This window comes from Ictidomys tridecemlineatus, chromosome 5 (assembly GCF_052094955.1).
Source record: "Ictidomys tridecemlineatus isolate mIctTri1 chromosome 5, mIctTri1.hap1, whole genome shotgun sequence".
Classification (NCBI taxonomy): domain Eukaryota; kingdom Metazoa; phylum Chordata; class Mammalia; order Rodentia; family Sciuridae; genus Ictidomys; species Ictidomys tridecemlineatus.
In genome coordinates, this window is record NC_135481.1 from 92,992,490 (window position 1) to 93,011,897 (window position 19,408).

Genomic DNA, 19,408 nt, shown 5'->3' on the forward strand with positions numbered 1-19,408 from the left:
TTTTAGCAGCTTAGACTCTATCTGAAAATAAAAGAGCTTTGAGTGTGCCGCTGTGGTAAAGTTCAATCCTCAGTTAAAAAAAAAAAAAAAATGCCACACCCAAAATTGAAGTCACACTTTTAAGTGACTTGCAGGCATTGAAACCTATGAATTATTTTGAAGCGGCCACATTTAATGCTTATGATAATCACTTGGTTTCCCAAATACTCATACATACCTTTCAGGGATTGTAAACACAGCTGATTTTAAGTAGACTCTAAGGTGCTGCTTTTTGCCTTTTTATTTTAAGCTCACCAACATGTTGTTGTTCAGTTATGGCTGGCAGTAACACGAGAATAAGGAATATAGCTGGACTTGTGGCTCAATGCTAGTACTGGGTTCAATCCCCAGCACCACATAAAACAAAATAAAGCTATTGTGTCCATCTACAATTGAAAATATTAACTCAAAAAAGAATTAAGAAATGAATTTATTTCTTGGAGTATTACTCTGTGTCTATGTCATGGCAGTTTTTTAAGAAAATTCTAGAATGTTTTGATACAATTTGGGAGATATCCCCATCTCAAGCTTGTGATACAGTTTATATCTTTATGAAGACAACCATCCTCATGGAAAAGTTACTTTTGGGCAGTCATTGTGATTGAACCTGGAGGTGTTTAACCACTGAGTCACACCCCTCAGCCCTTAGTTTTTATTTTAAGATAGTGTCTCACTAAGTTGCTGAGGCTGGCCTGAATTTGGCAGCCCTCCTGCCTGGGATTAAAGGCAATATGCCATTGTACGTGGCACTTACTGTTTTTCTCATGTGAGGTTAAGCTTCATATTATCTCACTATAAGTAAATAAGTTTGAAAACAATCGTTCTTCTGAGGTATTTGAAAAAAAAAGTTAAGAGTAGAAACAGACTGGGGCTCGAGCTGGGCCTCAGCAGTAGTGCACTTGCCTGACATGTGTGAGGGTTTGATTCTCACCACCACGTACAAATAAATAAAAGTCTATCATCAACAACTAAGAAAATAAAATTTAATTAATAAAAATTAGAGATAGACTGCAGAGAGTAGTTTAGAAATTATAAATATGCATAATTAGTTTTAAATTTCGTAAAATTGCTGTTAATCTTAATGATTGATGGTCCTATTCTTCAGTTTTTCAAATACCTTTAAGATATTCTCAGCTTGTACTTTAATATTCTTCCATTTTAACTTCAGCCAACAGGAAAAAGTTTCTGATAACTGATGTAGCCACTAGGTGTAATATTTGATTGCCCTGAAGTATTGAGCTTTGTAATGGGGAAGTAAACATGTTCATTCAAGATTTTTTGATAACCATGCATTTGTGAGTTAATTGGGGAATTTAACTCATGTTTTATAATGTAGATGTGTAAAAAATGGAAGAGTGTTCCCTTAGTCTTGTATGGGAAATATTCAGTAGAAATGTGCTTATTTGAGAAATAAGTTGTTAAGTAGGATCTCAGAAATATTTGGCTCGATAGGAATTGGTAGGGAATCAAATCTTTAGAGAAATGTAAATCATTCTGAAGATACATTTGTTTATTTATTTTTTAGTGGGGGTTTGAACTCTTGGTTGTATTATTTTTAGACAGGGTCTTACAAATTTAGGGGCTCACTAACTTCAACCACGCTATCCTGATACTTGTATTCTTATTACCTTGGCCTCCCAAGGTGTGTGAATTCAGGTTTTTGTTAGTAGTTAAACAAGAACCTTGGGTTCTATCAAAAAATATTTTTTTAAATGGTGAATTCACCTTTTATTTATACTATGGAACATTTGACTTTCTAAAATACACATCAAATATATGTAAATGAGAATAGTGTAATGAGTTGTCACATAATGTCATCCAATACCTGATCAGTTTTCTACCAGTTCGTTGTATTATTCTGTCTTGTGTATTTCCTGAGAATTGGTAGATCAGTCTGCAGGATTTATTAGATTTAGGGTTTTTTTTTTCTCTCTCTATTGTTACAACTATAACAATACTTGGTGCTTTAATCACGAATGGCCTACTTTTTTGAGAGGAACTATAAGAATGTTAAGTATTTTGCATGGGAAAACTTCTGTTTTACCAACTAGAAAGTAGATAGTTATAACATTGCATTTTGTTTAAGGAATTCATGATTAATAGTTTATTATTTTTGTGCCTTTTGAGTGGTCAAGTACTCAAACTCTAAATTATATAATGGGGGGGTAGTAAACAGTTAAAAACTTAAATATCTTTGTGTCATAGTACTAGGAATGTAGTTCATTATGAGCTCTTATCTAGCATATCTCCAAACCTAAATTCAGTCCTCAGAATTTTAAAAAATGTGAGTCATTTATATTCATAATGTCCTGTTTTATGAGAAGGCAATCATTCAATACAGTGATGCATTCAATACCCTTACATGTTGCAGTGCAGTAGGGTACTGATTTTTGTTATTACCTATTTTATACTTTATCTTATAGTGTAGTGATGTTATATCCCAATGTTTTCATTTCCATTTGTCATGACAGTGTTTCTTAAATTACTTCAGTAACTTATTTAGCTTGCAACCGCATAAAAGTTCTTAGATGCATAATTTGCCAGTGTATGGCAAATTACTGTTTTAGACTTGCTCTTTACTATATCATGCATAGTTTATTATTCTCTATAGATTTGTTGGTCTGGGGTTGTGGCTCTGAGTTAGAGTGCTTGCCTACCATGAGTGAGGTCCTGATTGGTTCAGTCCACAGCACCACATATAAATATTTTAAAAAATAAGATTTGTTACCTAACATTTTCCTGTTACTTATAAGAGCCTAAAGTAGCTTTGAACTTTGACATATATATTGATGTCTTATCTGCAAGTTACATATAGATATATCTATATGTAGATGTATGTAAATATTTATCTAAAGGCGACCTGTATGCCTGTAATCCCAGCAATTTAGGAAGCTAAAGCAGAAGGATTGCAAGTTCAAGACCAGCCTCAGCATCTCAGTGTTGCACTGAATAACTTAGGAAGACCCCGTCTCAGAAAATACAATGGGTGGGAATATAGTCTAATTGGTGTAATTTCTTCTAACAGTATGTTTGGCAGAATGGTAAACAACAGGATAGGCTGTGCTTTGATTATTTGAAAATCGTTGTAACTGTGAAACTTTGTTCTTATAGGACCAGTGTCATTAAAATGGCTTTTTAGTCATTTCAATTAATTCACTTTAAAAATTACTTCTCATTCAAAGAGTATTAGTCATCATTCCAGTAGTGTTTGCAATAAAAGTATGTTTTGTGTCCCCAACTTTATTTAGTATACAGTAAACTTCTGAGTTATAAACTTCCAAATGATGAAAGAAACCTTAACTAAAAAAGAAATTTAACAGCTCAATTATGTGCAAAGTTATTCTGATTCTTTTTCTTTTTGGGAACTTGGTGAAACCAGGAAGTAAGATGGGTTTAGTAGGTTTGAGAAAAGGATGTCTAGTATGATATCTGAGAACATGGCAAACAAACCTGGTAAGCAAAAGACCTGGCTCAAAATGATTTTGGTTTTGAGTACTTTTATAATTACTTTTATTACAGCAAATATTGCACGTGGCACTTAATAATGTGTGCCTAGAATGTTTAATTCTTTCATGGGTGGTTTGGAGAGCTGTTATTACTCCATGTCTAATCAGGTATGCCAGCACATAATTAATAGAAAGATGAACTACACCAAGAATTCAGTTTTCCCAGGCATGGTCACCCACTACATACCTGGAGTTCCATTATCTAGGAAGCTGAGGCAGGAAGATTGTAAATTTGAGGCTAGCCTCAGCAACTTACTGAAACCCTGTCTCAAATTTAAAAGGAGAATGTGGTTTTTTGTGGTTAAATGCCCTTTGGTTCAGTAACCAGAACCAAAAGAAAAAAGTAGAAAAAAGAATTCACAGGTTGGGTGCAGCCCAATGGTAAAGTGCTTTCCTACTGTGCTCTGGGTTTTATTCTCTAGCACCATATACAGCAAATCGTGTATTGTAAGTCAAAGAAAGATCTAAGAACTGAATAGGGACTGCCATTTTATTTTGTGCACAATTTTTCATAGATAAATTGTTTTGCCCAAAGACTAGAAATCTTCCCTATTCCAGCTTGTGGAGCTTGGCTAGGGTATGTTCAAATATGAGTATATTTGAAGTATTTTGAGTTTTTAAGCTGAGAATGGAAGAGGACAGATCTATGAATTGAAGGAGTAGTTAAGGGAGCAGTCAAGCTACTTTTTCAAAAAAAAAAGTTGACACGATGAGGTATTATAGGAATTGACATCTTAGAAATAATACCATAGTCAGAAAAATGAAACTTGGAGAAAATGGTTAAGTAGGTAAGTTTTCTAAATGTTGTAATGGAGAGAAGGTAGAGAAGATATCCTGTGTGTGTAAATCCTAAGCATCGCACTGTTGTTTGTGAACTCAAAGGCTCTTGACCTATGTTTCCCAGCCCTATTTTTTGCTTGCTTTAAATTTGTGATTCTCCTACCTCAGCCTCCAAAGCTGCTGAGATTATTTTATGACTAGGTGACAGTTTATGTAGGTAAAGGATACATGAAGGAGGTGAAGAATTGTTCCACTATTGGGGGAAAAAATAGGTTTTACTCTATTCTATAGGGCTTTTTCAGTAAAGAGTATTTGTTGCCAGCAGAGAAAAGGAATTGATGAAAGTTGAAAATGCAAGATACATGAGACTGAAAACATGATGTCTCCCCACTTCTCCCATTCTGGCTGCTTTACGATTGAACCAAATCGGGGCTGGAGATGTGGCTCAAGCGGTAGCGTGCTCACCTGGCATGCGTGTGCCCTGGTTTCGATCCTCAGAACCACATCCACCGAAAACTGAAAAAAATAAATAAATTTTTTCTCTCTCTCTCTCTCTCAAAAACAAAAACAAAAACAAAAAAACAAACAAAAAACCAATTGAACCAAATTCTCAGGCCTTTTGAATTTTTAAAAAAATTGAGAAAGGGTATTGCTAAGATGCCCCATGCTCCCCTCAAAATTGTGATCCACTAGCCTCAGCCTCCTCAGTAGCTGAGGTTGGGATTGCAGGTCTATACCACTATTCCTGACATTTTTTCTAGTTATACATGGACACTATACATTTTTTTAGGATCAAACCTAGTGCCCCCCATGTGCTAAGGATGCACCCTACCCTGATCCACCAAGCCCTCTTTGGTTTTTGTTTTTGTTTGATACCAGGTCTCAGTCACTGAGGCTAGCTTTGTTCTTGTGATCCTCCTGTCCTAGTTTCCCAAGCCTGGCTATGCCTGCCATATTTAATAAATAAGTAATATTCGAACCTTCAGTCTCTTCTGAAAACAAAACAGCGAATATAGGTTGAACAAGAATCCAAACTATTTATTTATTCATCCCAGATACTATATCTTGTTTTGCTCCTCTTCCATTATTATGATATGTATTCTTGTGCAATATGGGACTTGAATAATGGTTGTTATATCTGTATAAAGGGCACTGAGATGCATAATTTGTGAAGTTTTGAGAAAGTGGGGTGACTTTGAATTGGCATGTGAGAGGAGAGAGTTGGGGGAAATTATTATAATTAGTGTCCTCCTGTTGATTGTCTGCTTCATTCTTTTTTAGGTATTTTTTACTATGTATTATTTTTTAGTATGGAGGATTAAATCCAGGAGTGCTCTACCATGGAGCTATATCCCTCACCATTTTTAATAGTAGGTGAGCCTGGTCTTAAACCAGCAATCCTTCTGCCTCAGCCTTCCAAGTTGTTCAGATTACAAGCATGTACCACCATTTCTAGCTCGGTTGGTTTTGTTGGGTGAACCTCAATATTAGTATGTTTAAGTAGTATCTCATGTGCCTAAGAGGATTTTATTTATTTATTTTTAATATTTAGTATAAGTAGTTGCAGACAATACTTTTATTTATTTTTATGTGGTTGTAAGGATGGAACTCAGGTCCTTGCACATGCTAGGCCACAACTGCTGGACCACAACCCCAGCTCCCCCCCCCCAGAATTTCAGATGCTGACCTACATATTAGTAGTATTGGTATACTTTGTATACCTATTATTATTGGACTTCGATTTTTGATACTAATGCTCCTTACTATCCATTTTTTAGGTAGCTTCCTTTTTTATTTTGTCATATACTCCTTTTCTGAATTGGTATATAATTCTTTGGAGTCTTTTGAATCTGGATGATACACTACCATGACTTTAAGTTGTTCGAGTGACATACTTATCTAATTTCATAATAGCCTTTATTTTATTTTATTTTTGGCACTGGGAATAATGCTTAGCCACTGGCCCACATCCCTAGCTCTTTTTATTTTGAGACACGGTCTCACTAAGATCATGAATGTGGCTTCAAACTTGTAATCTTCCTTCTTCAGCCTCTCCTGATTTGCTGGGATTACGGTTGTGTGTTGCCACACCTGGCTTTTGTTACTTTCCCCCCCCCTTTTAAGTTAACTTATTTGAGATAAGAAATATACATACCTTAAAACTACATGGTTTGTTTAAATATATTCAATTGTGCATATAATGCCAAGACCTAACATTTTGTCATTCCCCTGACAAACCTTGTATCAGTCCTTGTTCCTCCCCTGTTCTTAGGCCTAAATAAACCACTAATTCATAGGTGTGCTTATTTTGGTGTAGAAAGGATAATATATGTCTTGTTGTAGGCTTTTTTCCACCTTAGAGAAAAAAAAATTTTTGGTGTTAATCCTTGTTGTATCATGCATGAGTAGACTGCATTCCTTTTTTTTGTTCCTGAAATTCATTGTGTGAATAATGATACCATTTTGTTTGTCCAGATTTATTAGTTACTGGGCATTAGGTTGTTTCCTGAGTTGCGAACACATTATATATGGCTCAGTTGCTGAGATTACAGGCACCATGTTGCTTCAGCTAATGATATTGAGTCTTCATTTTATGTCCTTATGCCAATTTATCTTCACAATATTTTCATATCCCTTTCACTTCTCCTTTCTTTTTCCCTCGTTTTTCTTTTTGATACTGGGAATTGAATCCAGAAGCCCTTTATCACTGAAGTACATTGCCAGCTGTGTGTGTGTGTGTGTGTGTGTGTGTGTGTGTGTGTGTGTATTTGCGCATTTGCGCGCCTGTGCACTGCAAGCACTCTACCAACTGAGCTATGTTCCCCTCGCAACCATTTGTTTTTTTAAGATAGTGTCTGAGGCTGTCTTTGAACCTGTAATCTTCTTGCCTCCATATGAGAGTTGCTGGTATTATGGATGTGTGCGCGCCACTGTGCTCAACTCATTTAAACCACTTTTACATTGGGTTGAATTACAGATTGTATCCAGAAACAATATCTTATAATGGCATTCTTTTTTTTTCCTTAAGCCTTTTTTTTAAAAAAAACTTTGTTTTTTAAGAGAGAGAGAATTTTTAATATTTATTTTTTAGTTCTCGGAGGATACAACATCTTTGGTATGTGGTGCTGAGGATCGAACCCGGGCCACACGCATGCCAGGGGAGCACGCTACCGCTTGAGCCACATCCCCAGCCCCCTTAAGCCTTTTTTTTTCTAACTTATTTCACCATCTTTCTTTGTCATGAGAGAAGTTGTATTACTATCAATTTGTATTAAGAACATGTATTATAATTTGTAGGAATTTTGGTTTTGTTACAGAGAATAAATTATAGATGAATGGGTGACCTTTTGAGTTTATAAGCAGTAGATGATTATCTGGACATAAAAAACAAAAGAGTAGGGGTGGGATGGTGGTTCAGTGCAGAGTGCTCGCCCAGTATGTGTGAGTTCAATCCTCATCACCACATAAAAATGAATAAATAAAGGTTTTTTAAAAAAGAGCAGTATTATCCATTATGATTTTCTATAAAGATGTAAATATTCTATATGTAGTATATGTCTAATACTCAATTACTTAATTAAATTGGATTCAGTGAGTTGAGTCAGTTAAAGTGAATGATTAAAGCCTGGACTTTGAGTAGGAAATTAAATAATGCAGATTGCATGCATATTCATTCATTCATTCATTCATTCATTCATTCATTCATTCATTCATTCATTCATTTGTGTATGCTGGGGATCTAAACAGGACCTGTACATGCTAGCGAAACTATCATTTTGCTATAAGTTTTAAAGCAAAGCTTATAAGCAATATTGAAAGTGTTAAGGAAACAAGTGTTATTTTGCAAGGAAAGGGAAAAAAAGTAGGTAGCGCCCTTAATGTGTGGAATTAGAGTGTTTAATAAAGAGTGTAGAAGTAGAAAGTACAAAACACTTATCTGTAGAAATGTGCCTTCATGGTTTCCGTACAGCAAACGTGACATGTTAGCTGCACTCAGTCACTTACATCATAGGCACAAGATTTTAATAAATGGCTTTAATGGCATTCTGGTTTTCAGTATGTTAATATATACAGCCTTTCCTGCTTCTCTCAGGGAGAAGACTTCAATAGTCTTCATCAAGTTAGAAAATAGGAACACCAGTTCTGCTAACATTCCAGCTATATATAGTGTTGAGTTTGTCATCTGTTGTTCATTGCACAGTTTGTGCTAAATTTTTTCTAGAAGACTATTTATAACTAATGTCACTTATTTACTCAACACATATTGCTATGGTCTCTGAGGATTCAGAAGTTAAATCATATAGAGCATGTTAACACATTTTATGTCCCAATGATAATGGAAAAGTTTCAAGCAGAGCAATAAGAGGTTCTTAGGTATTTTTACAAGCCAGGCATTGTGGTATAGTCTTGTAATGCCAGGGGCTTGGAATGCTGATGCAGGAGGACTTAAAGTTCAAAGCCAGCATCAGCAACTTGGGGCCCTACAGAAGAGGTCTATACTAGAGATCCTGTCTCTAAATAACATACATTTGTAAATAAAAGACTGGGAGGCTGGGGGTATAGCTCATGTGTGCACTTGCCTTGCACAAATGAGGAACTGGGTTTGATCTTCAGTACTACATACAAATAAATAAAATATTTTGTCCATCTACAAGTGAAAAATATTTTTTAAAAGAATGGGGGTGTGGCTCAGTTTATTAGTACCTTTTTAAATCCCCAGTGCACACACAAAAACACATAATTTGTTTTATAAGAGCACTCTTATTATAGCTAATAAGTGACTAATAGAATTTATCCAGGCGCAAAAGGGCATTTTTGGTGGGACACAAGTTCGTAGTAATACGAATGGAAAAAAGTAGTTGGATATAGAAGTTAGTGCTGACATTTGTGTATACTTCTTTTTTTTAAATTTTTTTAATTCTAGATATTCAGCATGCCTTTATTTTTATGTGGTGCTAAGGAACGAACTCAGTGCCTCACACATGGTAGGCAAGTGCTCTGCTGCAGAGCTACAGCCCTAGCCCTATTGGTAATTTTTGAGAGTTGAGAAATCAGGAGAAGTAGGATGATGGCTGTCTTTCACAGATCAACTATGGAAATGTAAGATTTAATCTCCTTTTTAGACATCCATTTGTAGATGTTTAATAGGCAGTTTGAGTTTTTTGTTTTTTAAATCGGGTCCACCTGTGATCTGTTTAGATTGTAATTGGATGAGTAGAGATAGCAGTAAAACTTTTGGGGAGGGGAGGTACCAGGAATAGAGCCACATCCCCAATCCTATCTATTTATTCATTTAGAGACAGGGTCTCACTGAGTTACTTAGTTTCTCAGTTTTGCTGAGGCTGCCTTTTTTTTTTTTTTTTAATATTTTTCTCTTAGTTGTTGATAGATCTTTATTTTATTTATTTATATGTGGTGCTGAGAATCTAACCCAGTGCCTCATACATGCAAGGCAAGTGTGCTACCACTGAACCACAGATCCAGCCCCTGAGGCTGCCTTTGAACTAGTGATCCTCCTGACTCACCAGTTTTCTGGTGGACACAGCATCTTTATTTTTATATGGTGCTGAGGATCGAACCCAGCACCCAGGTGAGTGCGCTACCGCTGAGCCACATCCCCAGCCCGAGTAAGTCTTTTAATGACATTGAAAATGTGAAGGAATAAGTTAAGTTGATTTAAGAATTCCTCAAAGAGGATATGTGTACTGGCACATGCTTCTGGGCACATTGACTCAGAAAACTGCAGAATGATCTCTATTTTGAGGCCCTAAGCAACTTAATGAGACCCTGTCTCAAAATAAAAAGGGCTGGGGATGGGGATGTGGCTCAACCGGTAGCGCGCTTGCCTGGTATGCGTGCGGCCTGGGTTCGATCCTCAGCACCACATACCAACAAAGATGTTGTGTCCGCCGAGAACTGAAAAATAAATATTAAAAATTCTCAAAAAAAAAAAATAAAAAGGGCTGGTGATGTAGCACCTCTTGGGTAAAACCCAGTACCAAAAACAAAAAAGAAGATGAATGAGAAATGGAGAAGGGGACTAATAAGCAGGAAGTATTCTGGAAAGTATGTGAAAATATCTTCAGAGTAGAGGCACGAATTGTGTCACATTCTGTTGATAGTGCAGTAATATGCTTTGGTGGTAGTGGCTGGAATTGAGATTTGAATTATTAATGGGAAAGTTTAAATTGGAAACAAGATGGAAAACTAGGGATTGAACCCAAATATTCTTTACCACTGAATTACAACCTCAGAAGTTAGGTTTTTTTTTTTCTTTTTCTTTTTTCCAGGACCTAGGTAAGTTGCAGAGGCTGCCACCCCCCCCCCTTTAACCATTTATTTTATTTTATTTTTCTGTGGTGCTGAGAGTTGAACCCAGGTCCTCGCATGTTCGAGGCAAGGATTTTACACTGAGCATTTTACTATGAGCCCCACATAGGCTGGCTTGGAACATGTGATCCTCTTGCTGAAGCCTGGGGAGCAGCTGTGATCCCAGGCATGTGCTTCACCACCAGCCCTATAATTTTGAAATAAAATTTGGTGAATAGGATTGATAATCATATAACTATCAAAAAGTTATGATAGAAATCATTATAGATCTCCCCCAAATTAGCTAATTATGCCCCTTTGTAGTCACCCTCTCACCTCAGTCTAATGTGGCAAATAGATAGATGATAGATCATTTGCTGATAGATCATTATAATGGATTTTATCCTTAAGGAGAAAAATGTATTCCGCTGTTTTGAATTCATAGAACAGCAATATAGGAAAGAATAGGATGTATATATTTTTATTACCTGAGGTTGAGCCAGGTGCACTTAACCACTAAGCTAATGGCCTACATGGGGTTTTCCCCCTCCCCATTTCTTAAGTATATATTTTGAGACAAGGTCTCCCTAATTTTCACCTTTTTATAAAATAAATATCATCTCAGGCCTGGTGGTAAATGCCTGTAATCCCATCAGCTCTGGACACCGAGGTAGGAGGATCATAATTCAGTCTGGCTTGCTTGGTGAAACCCTCAAATAAGGCCTGGGATGCAGCTCAATGTGCAAGTCTTGAGTTCAGTTTTCCAATACCACAATAAATAAAAAGAATAAAAATAAAATGGAACTATGGTAGTTTAAAATACATATTTTGAGGAAGGGGTTCTTAGTCCCAAATGGAAGTATAATTTTTTTATTTTTGTGGGGTGGGGACTGGGAATTGAATGCAGAGTTCTTCAATCACTGAGACTCATCTCCAGCCAGCTCTTTTTTAATTCAAGGTTTCCCTAAGTGGTTCAACCTGGCTTTAAATTTGTAATTGTTCAGCTTTATCCTCCCAAATGGTTGGTATAGATATGTACCACTGCCCCCAGTGGAATTGTGTTTTTAGAACATTGTGAGGGACCAGTAACCTTATTTAAGGCTAGGAAATACTGTCACCATTGACTAAAGCTTAGTGTATGAAAACAAAACCAGAGGGTGTGTGTGTTCATTTTTTTGTGAGGGTGGGTTCTGGAGATTGAACTGGGTCACCAAGCCTAATCCCCAGCCCTATTTTGTATTCTAGAGACTGGATCTCACTCAGTTGTACCTGGACATTGCTGAGGCTGGCTTTGAGCCACTGATATTACAAGCATAGGTCGCCATGCCTGACTGTGTGGTTTCCCTTCTCACTACAGTCTTGTTTGACAAATTATCTAGGAGTCAATAAAACCTTCATCATCGTCCAGTTTGCTTTTGTCTTACAATGTTTTCAAGTGAATTTTTAAATTGTCTTCCCTTGAATCATTTAGTTTTTTGTTTATAGACCTTTCCAAAGAGTCCATTGGAACAACTCACTATGTGTTTTCTTGGGTGGTTATTTATTGTTACCATGTAGTCTACACATGCACATTTTGATTCTTTAACACCTACATGGTAATGGGTTATTTTTTGTTGTTGTTGTACATGGACACACATTTTTTATTTACTTATTTTTATGTGGTGCTTGGAATCGAACTTAGTGCTTCACATGTGCTAGGCAATTGCTCTACCACTCAGCCCCAGCCCCTCACATTTCTTTCCTTTTTTGTTTCTTACGGTCCGGTGGGTGGGGCACTGTGGATTGAATTCTGGGGCATTGGACCACTAAGCCACATCCCCAGCTCTATTTTGTGTTTCATTTAGAGAAAGGGTCTCACTGAGTTGCTTATTGCCTCGCCTTTTAAAGACACTGGCGTTGAACTTGCCATCCTCCCACCTCAGCCTCTTGAACCATGGGATTACAGACGTACACTAGTGTGCACCTCCACCTCCCCCCTTTAATGTTAAGAATTTTCCTTAAAGATGGTTACCACTCTAGAAACCAGTATGGAGATTCCTCAGAAAACTTGTAATAGAACCACTGTTTGACTTAGCTATTCCATTCTTCCTCATATACCCAAAGGACTTAAAATCGGAATACTATAGAGAAACTTCCATATCAATTTATATAATAGCTCAATTCACAGTAGCTAAATTATATTGTACTAGCCTAAGTGTTCTTTAAGAGATGAATGGATAATAGAAATGTTGTATGTATATATAATGTAATATTACTCACCATAAAGAGAAAATGAAGCTATTGCTTTTGCCAGTATATGCATGGAACTGGAGACTATTATACTAAGTGAAATAAAGCAATGACCAAAAACCAAAGGCCAAATGTTCTGATATGAGGATGCAAACTCAAAAGAGTTGGGGGGGGGTGAGTAGAGAAGAGTAGAAGTAGTACTTTTTATTATTTGCAAAGGGGAATGGAGGAAGAGGGCGGGGAAATGGGAATAGGAAAGATGATAAAATGAATCAGACACTACTTTCCTATTTTCATATAGGAATACATGACTAGTAGAATTCCTCAATCATGTACAACCACAATGGAATATTGTATTCCCTGTATGTATAATGTGTCACAATACATTGTAATGTATGACTAAAAACAATAACAAAAAGAATGGAGTACTGATGTATGCTAGAATATGGATGGAGCTAAAAAATACTAAGGAGATAAGAATACATTGTAAGGTTGAATTTAGATTAGAGGAAGGACAACTGTTAAATTGTATAGTCTTTCTGTTTAGTATAATAAAAATGTTTTCAGTTGATTGTGGTGACAGTTACATAACTGCATAGTAAAAACGAATTGTGGAATAATATACTTTAAATGGTTCGTATGGCATAAAAGTTTTATCAGTAATTACAATAAAAAATCTCAGCATTACAATAAAATTAATTTATATTTATTTATATATTCCTGTGCTTGTTTACCATTTAGTCCATTTATGTTTCAGATAAAGAGGGCTTGCAGTTTAATTCTAGTTCTAATGAAACTCCACCCAATGTAGCATGTTTTTTATGCTTAATTACTTGTGAATAAACTTTAGGAATACTCTGTAAACTAGAAATTATAAAAATCTAGCAGGTTGGGTGGTTTTTTTTTATGATCTATTATGAAAAGTTGGTTTGTGTCATCTTGACAATTGTGTTTGCATTTTGTTGTTAACCTGTGTTAAACATGTTAACAGTAATTTTAGCCCATCTTTTAAGGCAAAATCAAAAGCCCTACTCACTTTTGAGAAATAAAGAAATATCATCTTGTACATTAATGACAACATCAAAGTTATCTGGTTTCAGAAATGTAATTTTAGTGCCTTAGTATAGTGTGGTGGTTGATTGTAGGAGAACCATGGATGCCCAATATAAGATTTTGGTATAAGATTGCGTGGTATTTTTATATAAACTATATGTGGTGCTAGGGTAGAACTCAAAAGATCTTTTAGAGACAACAAAGTATGTTAGGTGGAGTTAAATTTTTCCTGATTCTATTCCATAATTCATTGAATTTGCAGTCTTTTGAGGAGATGTATGTTTTATCGATTGTGTGCAGTTGTTTCGAAAAATTATTTGGAAATTTGTTGGTTCAATTATTCATGTTAATGTTTTCTCTTTCTTCCTTTCTTCTTTTTTTTTTTTCTTTAATGTTTGGGAATGAGATATCCAGGCAATGATGATTATTACCATAGGCCTCAACAGTTTTTAGATTGACTTGGACCATGTTTCAGGAGGCCTATGATTTAAACACTAGTAATTTTCAAGAAAAAGACATACAAACATCTAAATAAGCACTCTAAAATATCATAGACAAGGAATTAGTAATAGGATGAACAGATTGTCATGAGTTGGAGTTTATTGGCAGGAGCCAGAGTCACAGCTGCAGAGTTAGGTGCCTGTCATCATTTGGTAGTTCATTTATCAAGTAATTTGTGCAGCTATTGTGAAGAAACCTGTTTCTGGGCTCTTAATCAAAGTCACCCATCCTCTCTTCTATTTGTGGCCCAGTTTCTTTGTATCTATTTTAAAAGTGTTTCTTTTAAATTTGCTTACCTTAGATTAAATAGAATGTATTTTTTCTGTTTGTTTTTGAGTTTCTGTTTGTTTTCTCTTAACCTGACTGGACACAAACGTGGAATTCTCTCATGCCTTATCCTCTTAGAGTAAATGGGATTGTAGGCATGTGCCACTATGCCCGAATTCTTTATTTCTCAATCTGTGATTTAAAAATTTTTTTTAATTTATTTTTTGTGAGTTAAGTATATTTAAAGATTTTTAGCAACACCATGCAAATGAGTTCTTAGACTTCCTAAGACTGGACATAATGGATCATAAAATCTCTTCCTTTTTCATGAAAAATCAAAAGTAAATGGGAAGAAATTTGATTTAGAAATTTTTCTATTAAGATTAAAAATAATGGAGGTGAGAAAACCTCCTAATGTTGAGACTAGAATTTGCTTGTATATTTATACTGAATTTGATAAAAACCAGTGTTGTACTCATTGGGAACTAATTGTAAAATAAATGATATTTGAAAATATAAATAAGCAATTGGGAGCTACTTTTGAAACTAAGAAATGCTGATATCTGTTTTATGTTGTGTATATCGGCTAATTTAATTCCAGATTAGCAATATTTGGGAGTTAAATGTGTCTGTAGACTTTCCTGTTATTTATGTAGCTTTTGTATCAAACTAGAAATGCTTCAAAGTATGTGAGAAGATGTTCACATAATTTAGGTAGTAATAAAATGAACTCCTTATTTTTTCAGTTTTGCATACAGAGGGTTTTTAATATTTATTATTTAGCTATAGGTGGACACAATATCTTTATTTTTATGTGGTGCTGAGGATAGAACCCGGTGCCTCACGGTAGGCGAGATCTCTACCTCTGAGCCACAACCCCAGCCCCTGCAGAGGGGTTTTGGAGCATTTTTACCTGTTAAATGCTGAAGGAACTATGTTGTTCTGAACAGTGATACTGAAATGAACATGCCTAAAACATTATTTGTAATGAAAAGAAACAGGTGTGGTTAATTCTGGAGAGTACAGATTATTGTCTTTTTTTTGTTCCTGGGGAACAAAATAAATGACAATAATCACTACATCATATCCTGATCCTAGGTCATATCCTGAGCCTTTTCAATTTTGAGACAAGAGTTTGCTAAATTGCTGAGGGTCTTAGTAAGTTGCTAACACTGGCCTGGAACTATAATTTCTCTTACCTCAGCCTCTTTGAGTTATGGGACTTATTCCAATAGATTGATTCTAGTTTTCTTACTACTTTGGTTTAATGAATGAAATATGTTAATAACCAAGGAGATTTTGGTGACCCAGGGATTTGGAGTCTATATTGGATATCTTGCATTATAAATATTTTTAAAATTTCTTTCAAAATGTCTTAATTTGTAAACATTTTTCTTATTTTGCCTTTTTTTTTTTAATTACTGGTTAAGTGTCCATATTTCAGATTAGGGTAAAATCATCATTCTCCTAGGGTTTAGTGATTGTAGCTTTTGTACAAGCATGTGCGAAACGAGTGTTTTGCTGTCACTGTCACATCCTTTTCCTTTTTTTGTTTTATTTTTTATAAGATGTCTTAGTAAGTTGTTTGTGCTAGCCTTAGATGCCTCAGTAGCTTTAACTCTAGGCATATACTTGCTGAAATTGATGTTTTCACTTTACCTAAGATGGAAACTACATTAGTACTCAGTCACTGTCATACATAGAAATGTAAGAGGGACATGTGGACTTACATGATTTGTAAAAGTTGAAAGTTGTTAAATATATATCACGTTTGTTCTTTAAAACCTTTGAAGTTAAGCAAACCAACTGGCTGGTGGTGGTGGCTGGTTTTTTCTTATTTGTTTTGTGTTATTGTTTTGTTAACTGTTTTAAACTCGGATGCTCCACTAGTGAGCTTCCTCCCTATTTCTTTTTTTATTTTGACAGTTTCTGTGTAAGCAGTTTGTTGAAGTTTTTCTTTAGGAATGTTAAAGAGTCAGTTTTTAATTCATTTTGGAATGTTCCTAATGATGGCATACCAAATCTATTAATGGGATATTAAATCTATTAATCTATCCATTTTTTATTGATTGGTAAATATATTCCATGAAATGAATATAGGCAGTGGTGAACAAAGCAGGTTAACAGTATTACTCATCTGCCTTGTTGTTTTTTCTTTTGTGGTTGGGTCAGGCTATACCAGGGTTGATCCCAGAACCTTGCACATGTGAGGTCTCTACTGCTGATACATGCCCTTGCTTCTGTTTTCAAAATTGTTATTTTGAATCAATGTCACAAAGAGAGTTGCCTAGGCTGGCCTGAAGACTTCGTGCCCAAGCCATCTGATAAATTGGTATTTTAGGCATGTTCTACCATATCTGCCTCTTTGATTGGAACTATGAATGTAGTTAGATTACCATAAATGTAGTTAGAAAATTGAACGTGGCATATTCATGTCAGATGTTTAATATTAGTGGTATTTATACACAGGTAAAGCATTTTATGGGGAAACAGCTGTGGGGTTTTGTAGGTCAGAAATTACATTAGTGAGAGGCATCTGTGGTTGTACATGCCTGTAATACCAGTGACTCAGTAGGCTGAGGCAGGCGGATCTCTTAAAGCCAGCTCCAGCAAATTGGAGAGCCCCTAAGGCACTTAGCCAGACACTGTTTGAAAATAAAAGGCTGTGGAGGTATTGCTTAGTGGGTAAGCCCCTCTGAGTTCAATACCTCTGTTTGAACCATTTGGTTTTAATCCTTTCTTGTGAGTACCGTATTTGTTTTATGTTTTATGTGAACTATCTATGAAATGTAAGTCTGTTTTTATTTCCAGGACTTAAAGCCAGTCAACCACATCATGACACATCCATGTAATGGTTTCTTGAAACATTGAAGTGTTAAAAAAATATATATGAAATAATTGAGGTTTTAAGTTAATTTTAAGTGTGAAAGAATTGTTTCTTTTATCCAATAGGATGTATAGTTACCCAGCACGAGTTCCTCCTCCTCCTCCTATTGCTAGGGCTGTAGTGCCCTCTAAACGCCAGCGTGTTTCAGGAAACACCTCCCGAAGGGGCAAAAGTGGCTTCAATTCTAAGAGTGGACAGCGAGGATCTTCTTCCAAATCTGGAAAGTGTATGTATTGTTTTTTCTTATTTGTGATTTTGATGTGTTTTCTTTTTTTTCTTTTTGGTATTAGGATTATCTTTTAAAATAAACATGTTGCTGGGCATGGTGGGCGCATGCCTGTAATCCCAGCAGCTTGGGAGGCTTGAGACAGGAGGATCATGAATTCAAAGCCAGCCTCAGCAATGGCAAGACAACTAAGCAAATCAGTGAGACCCTGTCTCTAAATAAAATATAAAATAGGGCTGGGGATCTGTCTCAGTGATTGAGTGCCCTTGAGTTTATTTATGATCACCACCCCCCCCCAAAAAAAAACAATTATGTAAATCTGGTTTGGGCTGCTGATATAGTCTAGTGGTAGCTGGTAGATTCTTGTCCATTTGAATATAATCTAAGACTTTGTTTGTATTAAAGTGAAAGGAGATGACCTTCAGGCCATTAAGAAGGAGCTGACCCAAATAAAACAAAAAGTGGATTCTCTTCTGGAAAGTCTGGAAAAAATTGAAAAGGAGCAGAGCAAACAAGCAGGTAAGGATCTTTGTGTGAAATTGCATTAGTTACCTAAGGTAGTTGAAAGTATGTTCAGCTACTGGTATATAAAGCAATTGTAAACTTACAATGTTTAGATTGGGAAGCCACTTGTGTGGGAGGATTTTGACATAAGTGTTGCAGTTCTGCAATCATTATTGGGAATTGTCTACATCTTGTGCACATTACTTTCCTCTAGATAGACTTGTTAGATAGACTTGTCCTTCTCATCCCCAGTAGAGACGAAGAATGATAAGTCGGAAGAGGAGCAGAGCAGCAGCTCCCTGAAGAAAGATGAAACTAATGTGAAGATGGAGTCTGAGGGGGGTGCAGATGACTCTGCTGAGGAGGGGGATCTACTGGATGATGATGATAATGAAGATCGGGGGGATGACCAGGTGAAAACCACGGGAAAGGAAAGAAAGAGGTGGTGGAGGGGGGACCAGGGACACATGGAGTGCCTCTAACTCCATCCTGTTTGTGTCTGTTTCTCACAGCTGGAGTTGATCAAGGATGATGAAAAAGAGGCAGAGGAAGGAGAGGATGACAGAGACAGCGCCAATGGCGAGGATGACTCTTAAGCACATAGTGGGGTTTAGAAATCTTACCCATTATTTCTTTACCTAGGCGCTTGTCTTAAGATCAAAATTTCACCAGATCCTCTCCCCTAGTATCTTCAGCACATGCTCACTGTTCTCCCTATCTTTGTCCTTCCCGTGTTCATTAATTCATATTGCCCTGCGCCTAGTCCCATTTTCACTTCCTTTGACGCTCCTAGTAGTTTTGTTAAGTCTTACCCTGTAATTTTTGCTTTTAATTTTGATACCTCTTTATGACTTAACAATAAAAAGGATGTATGGTTTTTATCAACTGTCTCCAAAATAATCTCTTGTTATGCAGGGAGTACAGTTCTTTCCATTTATACATGATTTCAGTAGTTGCTTCCCTAAATGCAAAGGCAATCTCATTTAGTTGTAGCACCTGAGAGCAGCTTTGAGTTTTAGAGGTATGTGTGTTATCCCCCACATAATAGTCCTGTGTGGGCTGTTCAACACAAATGTAACAATGTATTTTTGTGAATGAGAGTTGGCA

The 19,408-nt window shown here is 36.1% G+C and overlaps 1 protein-coding gene across 11 annotated transcripts in view; it reads left to right on the top strand.

The window, feature by feature from the left end:
- Positions 1-19,182, top strand: part of Hnrnpc (heterogeneous nuclear ribonucleoprotein C) — a 56,955-nt gene extending 37,773 nt beyond the window's left edge. For 9 of the 11 annotated variants that reach the window (XM_078050399.1, XM_078050398.1, XM_078050394.1 and 6 more), the window contains 4 exons: positions 17,637-17,797; positions 18,203-18,316; positions 18,554-18,714; positions 18,814-19,182. In XM_078050399.1, the coding sequence (XP_077906525.1) occupies positions 17,637-17,797; positions 18,203-18,316; positions 18,554-18,714; positions 18,814-18,897 (520 nt within the window). In that variant the 3' untranslated portion in view covers positions 18,898-19,182. The remainder of the gene's footprint in view (positions 1-17,636; positions 17,798-18,202; positions 18,317-18,553; positions 18,715-18,813) is intronic. The other 2 variants (XM_078050400.1, XM_078050403.1) reach the window with 1 other exon arrangement.
- The last annotated feature ends 226 nt before the right edge of the window (positions 19,183-19,408 follow it).